This window comes from Neopsephotus bourkii, unplaced genomic scaffold (genome assembly GCF_033783945.1).
Source record: "Neopsephotus bourkii isolate Nb327-2 ecotype Australia unplaced genomic scaffold, CSIRO-AGI_Nbou_v1 NB_908, whole genome shotgun sequence".
In the NCBI taxonomy this organism is placed as follows: Eukaryota; Metazoa; Chordata; class Aves; order Psittaciformes; family Psittacidae; genus Neopsephotus; species Neopsephotus bourkii.
This window is the reverse complement of record NW_026901402.1, coordinates 724,576-738,028: the sequence shown is the minus strand read 5'-3', so window position 1 is coordinate 738,028 and position 13,453 is coordinate 724,576. Positions and strand designations below refer to the sequence as shown.

Below are 13,453 nucleotides of genomic sequence, written 5' to 3'. Positions count from 1 at the left end.
CAATAATGTGTCCTACATCCATACCAGTATCTTAACTCTACCTTTCAGCAGCTGGGGCACCACTCTGTAATCCTTTATGACAGCATTACCTTAGGGCTGTACAAACTTTCAAGAATGAGTACTACAGCTTTAAAACTGCAACTGATGATGTTTTAACAGCTATGAATTCTGAATTCAGCTGTCCTGGAGAGGACAAACATCCTGTCAGTAATGCATATAATGACAACTGCTAGTAACCCTAGCCCTGTTATCAATCAGTGGTACATGACCAACTAAAAAGCCCCACAAAATCAAAAAACCTCTGCACTCTCAGAATGCACCTGCCCAACTTTTTCCTGACAACGTGCATCACTTACCTGCACTGCTGATTGTCTTTCTGCTATTTAGTTTCTCTCCATTAACCACCAGACCCAAGATCATCCATTTATTCTGTATTATATCCCAGTTGAGTACAAAATAAAAAAGTGTCAGTGATCACTTGTAATGCAGACAAAAGTTTATCTTCAGCATCTTCGATCTACTCCTATAGACAGCAGCAAAAACAACCTTCAGGAGAAGCATCTAAACCTTTACAGCTTTTTTTGCAGACACCTGTCTTTTTGAAAGTGTATACAGTTTCGCACAATAGAAAGTCAACAATTTCCAACTATGTTATTCACTACAGGGGCTGACCGGATGAGGTTGTAAACTCTTCCAGTTTTCTTATTGCATCCCTGGTGACCACATGGCATCATGTCATTCTTCTATTCCTCGCTGTGTTTTCTTCCCAACCTTAAGCTATCACTTCTTAGAGTGGCTGAAGAAAACATGAGTGTTTTCTAACTCTAGACAGTAAACACAGTCACTCAATATGATAATTTTGACTTTCTCTTCCACCCTACTGAAACAAGTAGTTCTTTATTTGCTGATTGGTTTTGAACAGTTAGAATGCTTTGGAATTTGTTTCCCCCCTTCTCAGTTCTAGAGCCACTATTTATTTCCAGATGAATGAACTCCCTCAACTCCCCCTCTCCTACAAGACATCAACCTGAAATCCTCTGGTTTCCCTCAAAGGACGTAAAACTAGAAGGAAAGCAGCTACTCCATCTTATCAATCTCTTGTAGTGAAGCTGAATCTAAAACACAGATAACACTAGTCTGTTTTTACATTTCCTTCAAAACTATCACTATTTGCAGTCAGTCAGAGCAAACAGCTTCAACTTTAACCCCTGCTGTTAAATCTCACTCTCATGTTGTTCTCACAGGAAGGAACCGAGTTTCAGGACGCTGGAATCGTTTGGAAACTCAGAAGACAGCCACAGAGCCACTACAGTAGTCAAACACCCAACTCTCTTACAGTTCAGCCCTACTCAACACCCCTTAAGGAGAATCACCACTTAAAGAACACCTGTATTTTCACTATTGCATTCTTATAAATCCATGTCTTACAAAGGCAAACCAAACAGACTGACATTATGCCTTGATAGAGGAAGGCTTTTCTTTTCTTTGCAACCACGGTACCATAGTTATTTCGGAAATGTGCTAACTCGCTTTCTACAAGCCAAGCTCCGTGGTCACTAACAACGAGTACACATGCACACACGCATCTGAGAAGAGGCGCTCATCTTAAGGCACTCTGTAATTAGAGAAGCAATTATTTACCCTTCCTCCCCACGCCCAGGCAGCAACAGGCAGCACAGCAAGAGCCCGGGGCCCTGCGAGTCCGGGGGTACCGGACAGCAGCTGCCAGGAGGGTTCGGACACTGAGGCCGCGCCCCTCTTGCCTCCCCCGCCCCTTCCCCAGCTTCACCTCAGGGTCCCTCCCGCGGGGAGGAGGCTCCAGACCCCCGCCGCCGCGCTCCCCACGCGTGGGGAAGCACACACAGTACCACGGTGCGGGCGCTGCCGCTAACTGCCACCCTGCAGGCTCCCACCGCGCACCGGCGCACAACACCGGCCCGGCCCGGTCCCGCCAGGTCTCACCTTCCCTCCTGCTCAGGGACATGGCCCCTGCCAGCGGCCTGACCTAGCCCCTACAGCCGACAGCCAGCAGCTCGCGCTCCTTCCTGCTCGCAGCCGCGCCTGTCCGTCACGGCGCCGGCGGCGCGCCATTGGCGGAATGGGCGGCAGGGGCGTGCCCGCGGAGTCGGCTGCGACCCGCGCGGCCCCGCCTCTCGCTCCCTCCCTCCCTCCCGCGGTGGCCGGCGCGGTGCCCGCGGGCTCCGGCAGGGGGAGCGCGGCTGCGCAGAGGCTGGCGGGCGGCGGCGGCGCCCCGGCGGGGTGAGTGGCGCCGGGGTGATGCTGGGCGTGCGGCGCTCCTCCCGCCGCCGGTCCCGGTCCCGCTGCCGGCCGGGCGTCTCCTTCACCTGACCCGGCAGCCCCCGCGCAGCCCGCGCCCGCCGCGTTAATAATGCACTAGAATGTCAGCGCTGAAAAAGGTACCGAGCGGCCGAGGGACATGAGGGCAGAAGGGGGGGGGCCGCCGTCGGGGCTCGCAGCTCGCGGGATGCCCCCCTCTCCACGTCCCCAGCTCAGGAACGGGGCTGCCGGTGCCGCTGGGACCGCAGCCGTCGGGGACCGGTGCCCCAGCAGCTCGGGGACGGCGCGCCGACTGCGCCGTCGGTTGTGGTGTCGTCCCCCAGCACCGGGGCGTCCCGGCGCCGCGCCGGCCGTGATGGGGTCTCACCGTGGCGGGGTCTTGTCTCAGCACAGCCTGGGCAGGACGGTCTCGCGGCGGGATGAGCTGCGCCGGCCGCGGCGTGCGGAGTAGGGGAACGGGGATGGACGGACGGACAGACCGATCTTCGGTGCGGCCGGTTTGGCCAGAGAGAGCGGCGGTGCAAGGGGTGCTGCGCGCGGAGCCGGAATACCGGTGGCAGTTTAAATTTGGGGAGCGAATAATTCTCGGAGCCGCCCCGCGAGAAGGGGCCGGGGGAACCGGGACTGCCGCCGCGCCGCTGCCTGGACTTTAACTGCTTTTCCCTTTTCCCTTCCTGGCAACCGCGCCGTGCCGCGGAGGACACGGGCACGTCGAAAGGGCCGCGCTGCGCCCCTCGAAGGGAGGGAGGCGGGCGGACCCCGCGCCGGCTCCACGCATCTTCCATGCCGCGGACGTGCAGGGCGCGGCGCGCCTGGGGAAGTCCGCGGGCGCGGAGACTGGCGCAGGGCCCGCTCTGCGCGCGATCGCCTGGGCTGTCGCTGGTGGGTTTCCCCTTGGGGAGAACTATGTCAACGGCTAGCTTGGCTGAGCGCCCCCGGGCCCTAGAACCACCGTCTGCCGGAGAAATAAATCAATTAACCGGCATCACCGTAAGAGCGCAGCTCGGTCCGGCTCTCCTCCCGGCGCGGAGCCGCGCACCGCCCGGCGGCCGCCACCTCGGGGTGGTGCGAGGGCGACACCTCCCCCCCTTGCCCGGCCTTGTGCAGTGCAGGTCGAGGAGCGGGGGAAGTCCTCCGGGCAGCGGGGAATGCGGAACGGGCTTTCTCCTACAGCCCCTCTTTCTGCCGCCTTCGTAACCTAATTCTGACACTGCCGGTGCCCCAGTTCCGATAGCGGTGCCGGTGCGATGGAGAGAGGTGTTAACATCTGCAACTGCTTCGGCCCCAACTTCCCTGAAACTTCCAAGGGTTTCTAATCTGCAGCAGTTTGCTTCCGAATGTGTTTCAGTACGGCACAGGCTCACGCCAGCTTAATGTGCCTTGGGAGCAGGTGGTATTTGAATCCCTTACAAATTAAAGCACTTCAGAACGAGATCAAGTGCTCCCGTCACTCCAGGTGGTGTGAGCCCAAGAACAAGGCTGAGAAACAAAAGTGCCTTTCTCGATACTGAAGGGTTTTGTCTTGTGTTACCGAGTGCTTCAAAACAGCATCACGAGCAGAGCACTAGCAAAATTTGTAACATTGGGTATCTGTAGGCATTTACGTAGTAGGTGGCTGCAAGCAGGCTTCCTGCTAGGAGGAAGGGTCACCTCAGTGGGGCCAAGTGCGGGTCTGAGTGCATGTGACTGAGTAATCTCGTGTGGGGTCTTAGTAGCTGAATGCTTTGGACCGCAGCTTGTGATATGTCAGGGGAGCGTACTGGTTGTACCAGGCTTGTGTTTGAAAAGCAACTCCGTGGTAGAGCAGGGGATGATATTATTTTATAATGCAAATGCAGTTGAGGCATCAGCCTTTCACATCTGTGATTTTTTTTTCCATCTTTGCATTTTATCTGGGAAACAGGTAAAATAGCAAGAGTAGTGGTTTTATATTTCTGTGCTTTCAGCAATAAAGCAATTATACTTCTAAGTAATTTCCAGATGGTTTGCACAAAGCACTTTCTTTCAGAATTACAAGTTTTAATTTTACTGTGTGTAGCTATTTTTACAGAGCTAACCAAATTTTTACCATTTGTATTTGAAAGGCTGTGTCCCTTCCCTATCATTTTGTGTGCCTTTCAAGATGTCTGGTATGTGGTTAAAATGGACTCAGATGATGATTAATATTTTTATGAATTAACAGTGTTATGCATTGGAGATTTAGTTCGGAGTGCTGTAGTCAGACCCTGTGTGATCTGACATAATATTCCTAAGTTAAATGCATTTATTATGCCATTGTGCAGTTATACACAAAGTAAAAACTAGGACCGTCAAATAAATTTGTAGATTCTATTTTAGATTATTTTTAGCTTTCCATTTGAGTACTATAAAGTGCTATTTGCATTTAGCTGCACATATACCTGCATTGCTCTGGAATGGTGTAGGGCTTACCTCGTTGTTAACTTTTTAGAATTTCCAGTCCCTCTGAAATGAATTTAAATTTCTGGTACAAGTTGAAGTTACTTTTGGAGTGAGGTCATAAATACTTCAAACAAGCATTTCACAACCAGCAAACACAGACTGCTTTTGAAAGAAGTATTGAGGAGAGTGTTTTATCGATGTAACACATAAAGCCACACAGTTGAATCCTAGATTTGTAGGATCGCTTGTAATATTCCTATTGACTTAATGGATTGGGCTTTCACATTTGTGTAGGGCAAAGTCCCACCAGTAGTAATGGCAATATTGCTGGCTATGCCAAGTTGTTACAAGAAAAAGTTACCAAATTAAGACAAAAATGTCAAGAAGGTACATTATGGCTAACTAAAAGTTATGTTCTGATATATCCCAGTATATGGAATAACTTTAATATCAGTTGGTAGATGTGATAGGAGAAATGTATCCCCCAATAGGACATTCATACCCGATCCTGAGGAAAGCTTAGCTACTCAGGTTCCAGTGTGCCTGAAGACAGGATAGCATCCCACCCAGAGGGTAGCCTCTGCAGGCTTTCTTGAAAATCACCTGTCCTGGCCAAGGTACCATGTTACAACAGGTTTTTTCTGACAGCAGGCGTTCTAATAGGAAATATTCATAGTGCAGTATGAATGACTAAATTTCAGCTTGATTGAGAGCTTTGGCTAAATTACGAACATTGGAGTATTTATTGGGATAGTTTGCATGCATTAACAAAGGCAATAAAATGTTATTTTACACCTGCCTTTGGCAGGAACTTTTTTTCCCATTTGCAGTTACATGTAGTCAAAGCAATTTCCTTGTATAGCTATGTTAATCCCATGAGTAGTTTTGGTAATAAAAAGAACATTAAAGTAAACTCCTGTTTTTTTCTAAGGTGTACTGTTGGGATGTATCAGACTTTTCGAACTACGTCAGTCAAACAAAATCAGCTGCTTCAGTTCTACTCCATGAACAAGACAAGTCTTATTTGCTGCTTTCGTTCATCACTACAGTGAAGTTATTTATTTAACCATACATAAAGAACGAGATGAGCACTAATGCAGAAAGTTAGTGTTAGCTCATTCATTATGACTGTATTGAAGAGAGAGTTTCAGTTCATACATAGAAATGTATTATGTGGTCCAGAATATCCCAACTGAATCGAAAATATTCTGTTTGCTAAATGGGTAGTTATGTTTGAATAATTACTGGAAAAAAAAAAAAAAGTAGTTCAGTTTGCCTTGCAAAAATTCATAGTCATCCACGAACCATATGGCTTTCCTAACTCTAGTAGAGAAATATCTCTCTGCATAGCAGATACAGTATGTCAACAGCTATGATCAAATATAAGTAGAAGTAGGCATGGATGAATCAGAACCTTTTTTAAAGTAGAGACCTGTTGAAGGCCACAACTTCTCATATTTCAGTCCATATATATCTCCATTATAGAATTATATTTCTCGAAACAGATTATCGTTCATCACAGCTACTTCCTGTGGTAGGGGCCAAAATGATTCATTAAAGTAAAGTAAGTACTCTCCCATGGTATTTATTTAGGAAATGTCAAGTAGCAGTTTATTCATTTAGTACATGCTCAGTTGTGTTGAGAGGATGGAAATCACCGCACTTAGATTGCTCAGTGTTTCTATGCGTGCATAGATTTTTGGTCTCACTTGGCTTTTATCTGTTTCTCACTGTACTTTTTAAATACTTCTTTTGTGCATAAAATTTACTTGTCTTCCAAGCATTTTTATTCTGTGTTTGTCGTGTTTCTCTGTCTTTGCCAGTTTGGAAAATGAACAACAAATTGCTTTCAATATGGCATCAGCCTTTAGCCCTCTTAAATTTTTTGTCATTTTATAACCATATAGTCTTATGATCTAAAAATACTTTATTTCCACTTTTGGTAGTCAATATACTATACACCTGCAATTAGCAGAGATGCGTAAGGTATACCACAGGTAAAGGCTTTTATCAGGTAGGGGCTTTTATCTCAAAGGAGAATTGGCATCTCTTTTATTTGGTAGATGCTGCTACCACTGTGTGTAGATAAAGTAGATAAGATAAATTGACAGTAATGAAACATGTCAAAAATATGGCCAAATACTACATAAATCCAACAAGGCAAAAATCAGACATTTAGAGATTCACGCTGTCCGTATGCACAAGTAATGGAATTCTAGGATCCTAGAGTGGTTTGGGTTGGAAGGGACCCTAAAGACCATCTAGTTCCAGCCTCTGTTGGACAGGGACACCTTCCACTAGAGCAGATTTCTCAGAGCCCCATCCAGCCTGGACTTGAACACTTCCAGGGTGGGGCATAAAAGAGAAAGAGAAATATACACCAGAGCTTTCTATCTATAGTTCCCTATCTTAGGTCTTTCATAGTTGTTCCTTCTGCACCCAAATCCTTCTACCACTCTCAGTTTTGTGGCTTCCATCTTAAATATTCTGTTAAAAAAGTAAATTAGTTATGTCAAAGGAAAGAGCATCTTAGGGTTGTCAGATTGACCTGAGCTCAGTTTGAACACATAAAGTTGTTGCAATCAGGTTTGTTCTAGCAGATGTAAAGGTTAAGTCATGATAGTGAAGTTGAAAACAGTTAGGAAAGCGTAGAAGTAAGAATCACAAATGCAGGGAGAAATTGGACACTGGGTTCTTGTGGAGTAGTCATCTGAGGTGTCTCAGATACATATTTCATCTTGGAAGCTCAAAAGGCTGCTTGCGTGGTGTTCAGTTTCTGGAGTGCTGCCTTTCAGATGGATCAACTCTCCTGCGTTGTCCTGGAGAGTAGCAGGTCAGTACTGAGAATAACAATTAAAACAATTTATTTGTACCATGTCCATTGTCTATCTTCTTTAATTTAGGTGATACTGTATTTTCAATAATCCCTAAGGCATGGGGAAGTATGCAACTAATTGTTCAAGCCTGTCTGGAATCTCATTGCCCTTATCATGCCAGGGTGTTTTAATGTGTTGATTTCCTACATGAGATTTATTTTTGTGCATTGGAGGTCACCTGAATTAGTTTCCTTAATTGTTTACTTCTTGACAGTATGACCTGCATTGTAAAACTTCTTAATGCCTTAATAACATTATGCAAATGACATATAATAAAATATCAGCAAAGTCTCCAGCAATTCTCAAAGTTTCACAACTGGATAGGCTGGTGACTGTTCACAGAAATCATATATGGTATTGCTAATGATGCACGTAGTCAACTTGGCCTTTCAGGAAACTTTGTCCAAATAATTTCACTCTTGGAAGGTCATTTTTAGAGCTCCTGCAGCTGCAGGGGTACAGAAGGATCTTACTGTATGATTGTGTGTTTTACTGGCAGTGAGGAGTAGAAAGAACTTCCCATCTTTCACGCCTGCGTTCTAGTTTCACAAGTAGCCTGTAAAAATAACACTGAACAAATAGCTTCAATCGCCACAAGTGGGAGGCTATTTTTGACTCTCTTTTCCCCTCCTGAATGGCAGACAGCAGAGAGAGAATCTCAAGTAGTTACTACTCCTTTTATTTCTTACAGAGCAATATAAAACTAGGGGGTGGGGGGAGGAAGACAAAAATCCCAGAGGATCTTCCATTTTCACATTGTTATTGATTTATGGCTTAGTAAGTCATTTGGATGTAAAGCTACAGAACATGAACACTCTTCTTCTATTAAATTTGTGTAAACAGAGGCCAAGTAAGATAAAAGGCAACACTTTCGTTTCATTCATGAAGAGTGAAAGACTTTCCAAAGAGCATCAGTATAAGGTCACCTTTATTCTCTGCATAACAGCAGATTTCACTTTAAATGAACTAATATATTCTTTAGTTTTAGGGATTGATAACAATTATCTTCCCTGATGAGCAGAAAGGATGACAAAGCTTCCTTTTTTTCTTTTGATTTCCTTTCCTTGACCTTGCAGCCTTTCAAATCCTGCATAGTTGAAGATACAGGAAGAATCTGGGCCTTTTTTTTTTTTTTAATGCTAGAAGAGGAAATGAAAAAGCACAATCAAGTTTCTTGAAAAGAGTATGCATCTGTCTGAATTCTTTATCACACCCTTAACCAGGCTTCCTCATGATAACACAATATAGAGGAAATAATATGTAGCCTTCAGAATGCTTATTCTTTTTTTTTTTTTTTAATTGGGACATGAAGACATCACATAGGAAGACGTTGCGTACGACTAAGAAGTATTAATATTTTCTTGCTGGGAAGCCTTTGGGCTCCCATTGGTAAGAGTGACACAAGCTTCATCTTCCCTCTGAAGGAGTATTCAAGCCCCTCTGATGTTTTTAGCCCTTGCTAGCTGCAGGACGTGAAACTGATCCTCTTTTTGATGGTGGCTTGTGGCTTTGCTATCCAGCATCTGGCCTGTTTTTTGGCTATCTTGGGGTTATCTTTGCCATAATGTTGTACTTAAAGGTAAGATATTTTAAAAATATGATTGTTAGGTGTTCTTGCTATGGATTGTATACACTGTAATTTGATTTTTATTTCAGCCTGATATTTTGATATCACTTATTTGATGGTTTGTTTACAAATCGTGTTATTTAGGAATAGCTACTATAGTTTGTATTCATGCCGCAAATACACAGAATTAGTTTTCAGAGCTAGATAAGTTACTGGATTTAAAAGAGCCACTCTGATATTTAATAGATTCTTTTTAAAATAACCAGTGTATGCGTTTTCTTAGTAGCTTAACAGAATCTTAATTTTACTCTTCCTTTCTGGAATACAAATGGATAAACAGGACTCCTGATTTTTCCCTGAAAGTTTTAGCATGTTGAGAAATCAAAGTGTTACGTGTATACCAGGCATGACTCCTTTACAACACATAGTTTATTTAAACGGCAGTGTACTAAGATTTGTAGATCAGAGTGGTTTTGCCACACATATCTGCATTATATGCAGAAAAAGCAGCAGTACATCTGAAAATGCAGTGTTACATTCGCTGCCAGCCCCTGGATTGCATTGGATTCTATAGCAACTCACATCTCCATGCACATCAGTTTTTATTCATTATGCAAGAGGTGAGTAAAAATGAATTATTTTGATGAAGCTGAAGAGGGATGCAATTAGTTATGACATCCTGTAGTTTTATAATAATATGGATAGTAAGTAATTTGATAGCAGTTTTCTTAAATGGTAATTTAGAAATTACTACTCCAAAATCTTGATGTATATTTCACTTCTAGAAGAGAAAACTTGTCTGTTATTTTTCAGTCTTATTCCTCCTTTTGTAAAGTGATGTATTCTTACATTGCATTGACCTTTCTTAGAAAAACTTGAACTATCTACACTTCAAGATTTCAGCTGCAATGAGATGTAGAAGGTTCTGTATTACTTCAGGAATTCAAAGGTACATTCACTGACCTTTGAAAATAATGAAATAGATGACTGAAGTATTACAATAGATCTAAATAGTTAAATTCAATAGTTTGAAGGTCTGATATCTTTCTTTTCAAATTAAGAAGTGGTAGATTAATTTCGGGTGCTTCCCAAAGTTTTTCTCCTTTTCCTCCTAAAAACATTTCTCTACCGCTAAAACAAATTGTTAAAGGTTAGATAAATCAGTGGAAATGTTCTTAAATCCACCAATAAAAGATCTCCTATAGTATTGTATGTTCATTCTCTAGGTCATTTACAGTGCAGTCAACATTCTTTTATATTGTCTGGGTTTGAGTTTTCTTTCTGAAATAGATTTCATTCTTTTTCTTAATACTGTATTTCAAAATAGCATTTTCATTTTTTAGTGCTTTTGGAGATTGCACATTCTTTATTAAATGTCTCACCTGATACTTTAATATTTTTAACATGTACTGTGCTTGTGATTTAGAGCAGGGTAAAAGTCACTCTCAAATACTCTTTGTTGCAGATAAATTATGAAACACACTTCCTTTGCTAACCAGTGTCAGGCCTCTGATCAATTGCTTATAAACTTATATTTCTTTTTACTTTCCAAAACTGCCTTGACTTGCTGTCCTAAAAATGATGCAGAAAAAGCAAAATACAAAGCAGAGAAGTGCAGTGTATGCCAGGCTTTAGAATGCTGTTTGATCAATAAAATAGAAAAGTTTCTCCTATGTAACTATATCACATTCAGACTGCAGTCTGTTTCAGGAGCATCTGGTTGTAGGTAATCTTCTATTTCGTTGCATACCCAAATAAGTAGAACCATAGAATGCATTTTATTTTTAATTTTCATTTTTTAGAAGGAGAACAAATGCCTTTTCTAAACTTCCTTGGATAGAAAATTTTCTATGTGTTTATTAATTTATTTAAATTACACTCCATTATTTTAAAGACTTTGTGGTATGCTTTCTAATTTGATGGAATTTCATTTAAAATGTTCTGACAGATGTCCATCTGTTATTCCACAGCATGTACATGGACACTGAAACTTAGCAAACTAGCGTGATGCCCAAGAATCAAGAGAATGTGTGAAGTCCTACATTCTAATTAGAGTGTTGAAATGAAATATAACATTTTGCTTCACTGCTTGGAAAATTAATTGTTCAAAGTGGAGCTTGTTGTGTTAATATTTGCATATTCCTGCACTTTATTTGCAAAGTATCAGCCAAAGGGAGAGCAGACACAAGAGCAAGCCCAGGTTATGGAGGGGTTTAGGGAAGTGTCGTAATACAACTTGGCACCAGAAGGAGGCAAATAATCAGGGATGTAGATGAAAGGGAATATACCAGTAGGGCAGTACAGGGGATGACTATTTTGGTTGTCTTGTCCTGGTTACATGTAAAGGGCAGGAACAAGCTGCAGAACGTCTTTTTCTTGAAGCATTTACATGTTTCACAAACTACATCATGAAAGACTGACAGTCTAAAATACTTTCATGTGTGCAAGATCAAACTGCACAGGCTATGGAAACAGTCATCAGAATCATATATAGTGCAATCGTATATAGTGCGTCTTGGTACGTAAAAATGTATAAAAGGGGCTCAGCTGACATGAGGTAGCTGCCAGGCTGTGATTGTAGTTCTTTACTTGGAAAACAGATTACCCATAAAATAGGATAACTTGTCAAAAAAACCCCCAAACAAACCAGGACATAATTTACTACAAGAAAATGTTATACTACTCTAAATTTCAATTGCATAAATGCACATAATGATGAATAAAGTTTGACCCTTTTCAATATCTTTCATGGAGTTGTTCCAAATTACCCTGAAGAAATATCTCTGTATTATAACAACATGCCATGTAAGTTGCGTTCTTCTTGACCAATAGAACAATTTTTTTCCTATGTTTCTGAGTTTGGAGCACAGGAGCAAAGTATTCTTGGCAGCCAGGCTGTTCCCGTGTGAATTTTCCTTGGAAAGACATCAGTGCGATCATTAGTCTTAATATTTTTTTCAGAACAAAACATAAAACTTCCTTCTCAACCTTGTCCTCCCTTTGTAAATATGTCCAGCTCTTGCAATCACTACCACTCGATGAAGATTTGCAAGAAGTTCCAAAGTAAACAGCAATGTATGTGCATGCAAGATGTCCCTGTTATTAAAGAATTCATGGATACAGTGAAATATTAGTTAGTAAAATCCTTTTGATGTGTTCCTTTAAAGCTATCTATGAAAATTGGATATCCAGTACTATTTTTTAGCTGTAGCTCCTAATGCTCTGTGGTTTGATCTAGAGGATTTTGTGGTATTCTTTTTAATTGATCAATTGTTCCTGTATTTTTTTAACACAAATCTGTGCCAGCCTATATACCATAAACCTGTTAGCAAAACTGACTATATACATAAGCAACAAATTCTCTTAACGCCTAAGCATTTATATACCTTCCACAAAGGAGAGTGGAGAAAGGGTTAATACTGCAGACCTAACAGTAACTTTTCTACACCTTTAGGATCCTTAGATTTCACAGAAATTTTAAAAGTACTTTAGACATTCCCAAAGGAAAAAAAAAATATAAGTGACTAAAGTATAATAAAAGAAAACAACACAAAGTGGAGAGTCAGAAGATAATGCACAATGAACAGTACTGAGCAATTACAAGTTAGTATCCAGAGAGTCATTATGAACATGAACCTAGTAATAATTTCACTTTTTTCCATATGGAGGCAGGTAATTGTTCCTAAGTATAGGGAAAACCTTGTGAAGTGAAAGACTAAAACAGAATAGAACTGATTCCTGTGAAAACTGAAATATAACTTACTGGTTATTGAAGGATTTTTTTTTCCTCATGGTGTGGCATAACATTTTTATTCAGAAATTAATGAAAAGAATTTCCTGGAATGCTGCCTGTTGTCACCAGGAAACAACATTTTCCTGCATTTCCTTGATAATAACATTTTCATTGGTTTTCTTTGGATTTTTTTTTTTTTCCCACAGCAGGCTACTTGAGAATTTCAGCTGGTGCCAAAGTGATGAATTTGTGAATTCACATAAAAATACCTTCCACGTGTGTTTGTGCCTGAACCTGGGCCTTTGCTTAGTTTCTTGATGCAGTAAAAGGGGCTAACTGAAATCTCTGTTTACATTTGTGGTATGGTCCCTACAAGAATTGTAGGCTTTCTCTTGCACACTGGCAGTTTATTCGCTTTACCTGTGTTTGATTCTGTGCCATTTGAGTGAGCTGAGGGTGAAGAAGAAAGCAGCATCCTCCTTTTTGACAGGAGAAAAAGTTTTGATAGCACTGGCTTGTGCTAGTGGCTAAATGCGATTTGGCTGCCATTTGGGACCCAACATCATTTGAGGTGCAGCA

At 42.1% G+C, this 13,453-nt stretch overlaps 2 protein-coding genes across 14 annotated transcripts in view; one reads left to right on the top strand and one right to left on the bottom strand.

The window, feature by feature from the left end:
* The window catches only part of ERICH1 (glutamate rich 1), an 81,713-nt gene extending 79,722 nt beyond the window's left edge, over positions 1 to 1,991 (bottom strand). For all 8 annotated transcript variants that reach the window (XR_009726158.1, XR_009726161.1, XR_009726162.1 and 5 more), the window contains exon 1: positions 1,963 to 1,991. Coding sequence is in view for 1 of the 8 variants with exons in the window: in XM_061357620.1 (XP_061213604.1) it covers positions 1,963 to 1,984 (22 nt within the window). In the remaining 7 variants the exon portion in view is untranslated. The remainder of the gene's footprint in view (positions 1 to 1,962) is intronic.
* Positions 1,992 to 2,238: 247 nt separating this feature from the next.
* Positions 2,239 to 13,453, top strand: part of DLGAP2 (DLG associated protein 2) — a 462,107-nt gene continuing 450,892 nt past the window's right edge. For all 6 annotated transcript variants that reach the window (XM_061357586.1, XM_061357604.1, XM_061357582.1 and 3 more), the window contains exon 1: positions 2,239 to 2,417. In XM_061357586.1, the coding sequence (XP_061213570.1) occupies positions 2,400 to 2,417 (18 nt within the window). In that variant the 5' untranslated portion in view covers positions 2,239 to 2,399. The remainder of the gene's footprint in view (positions 2,418 to 13,453) is intronic.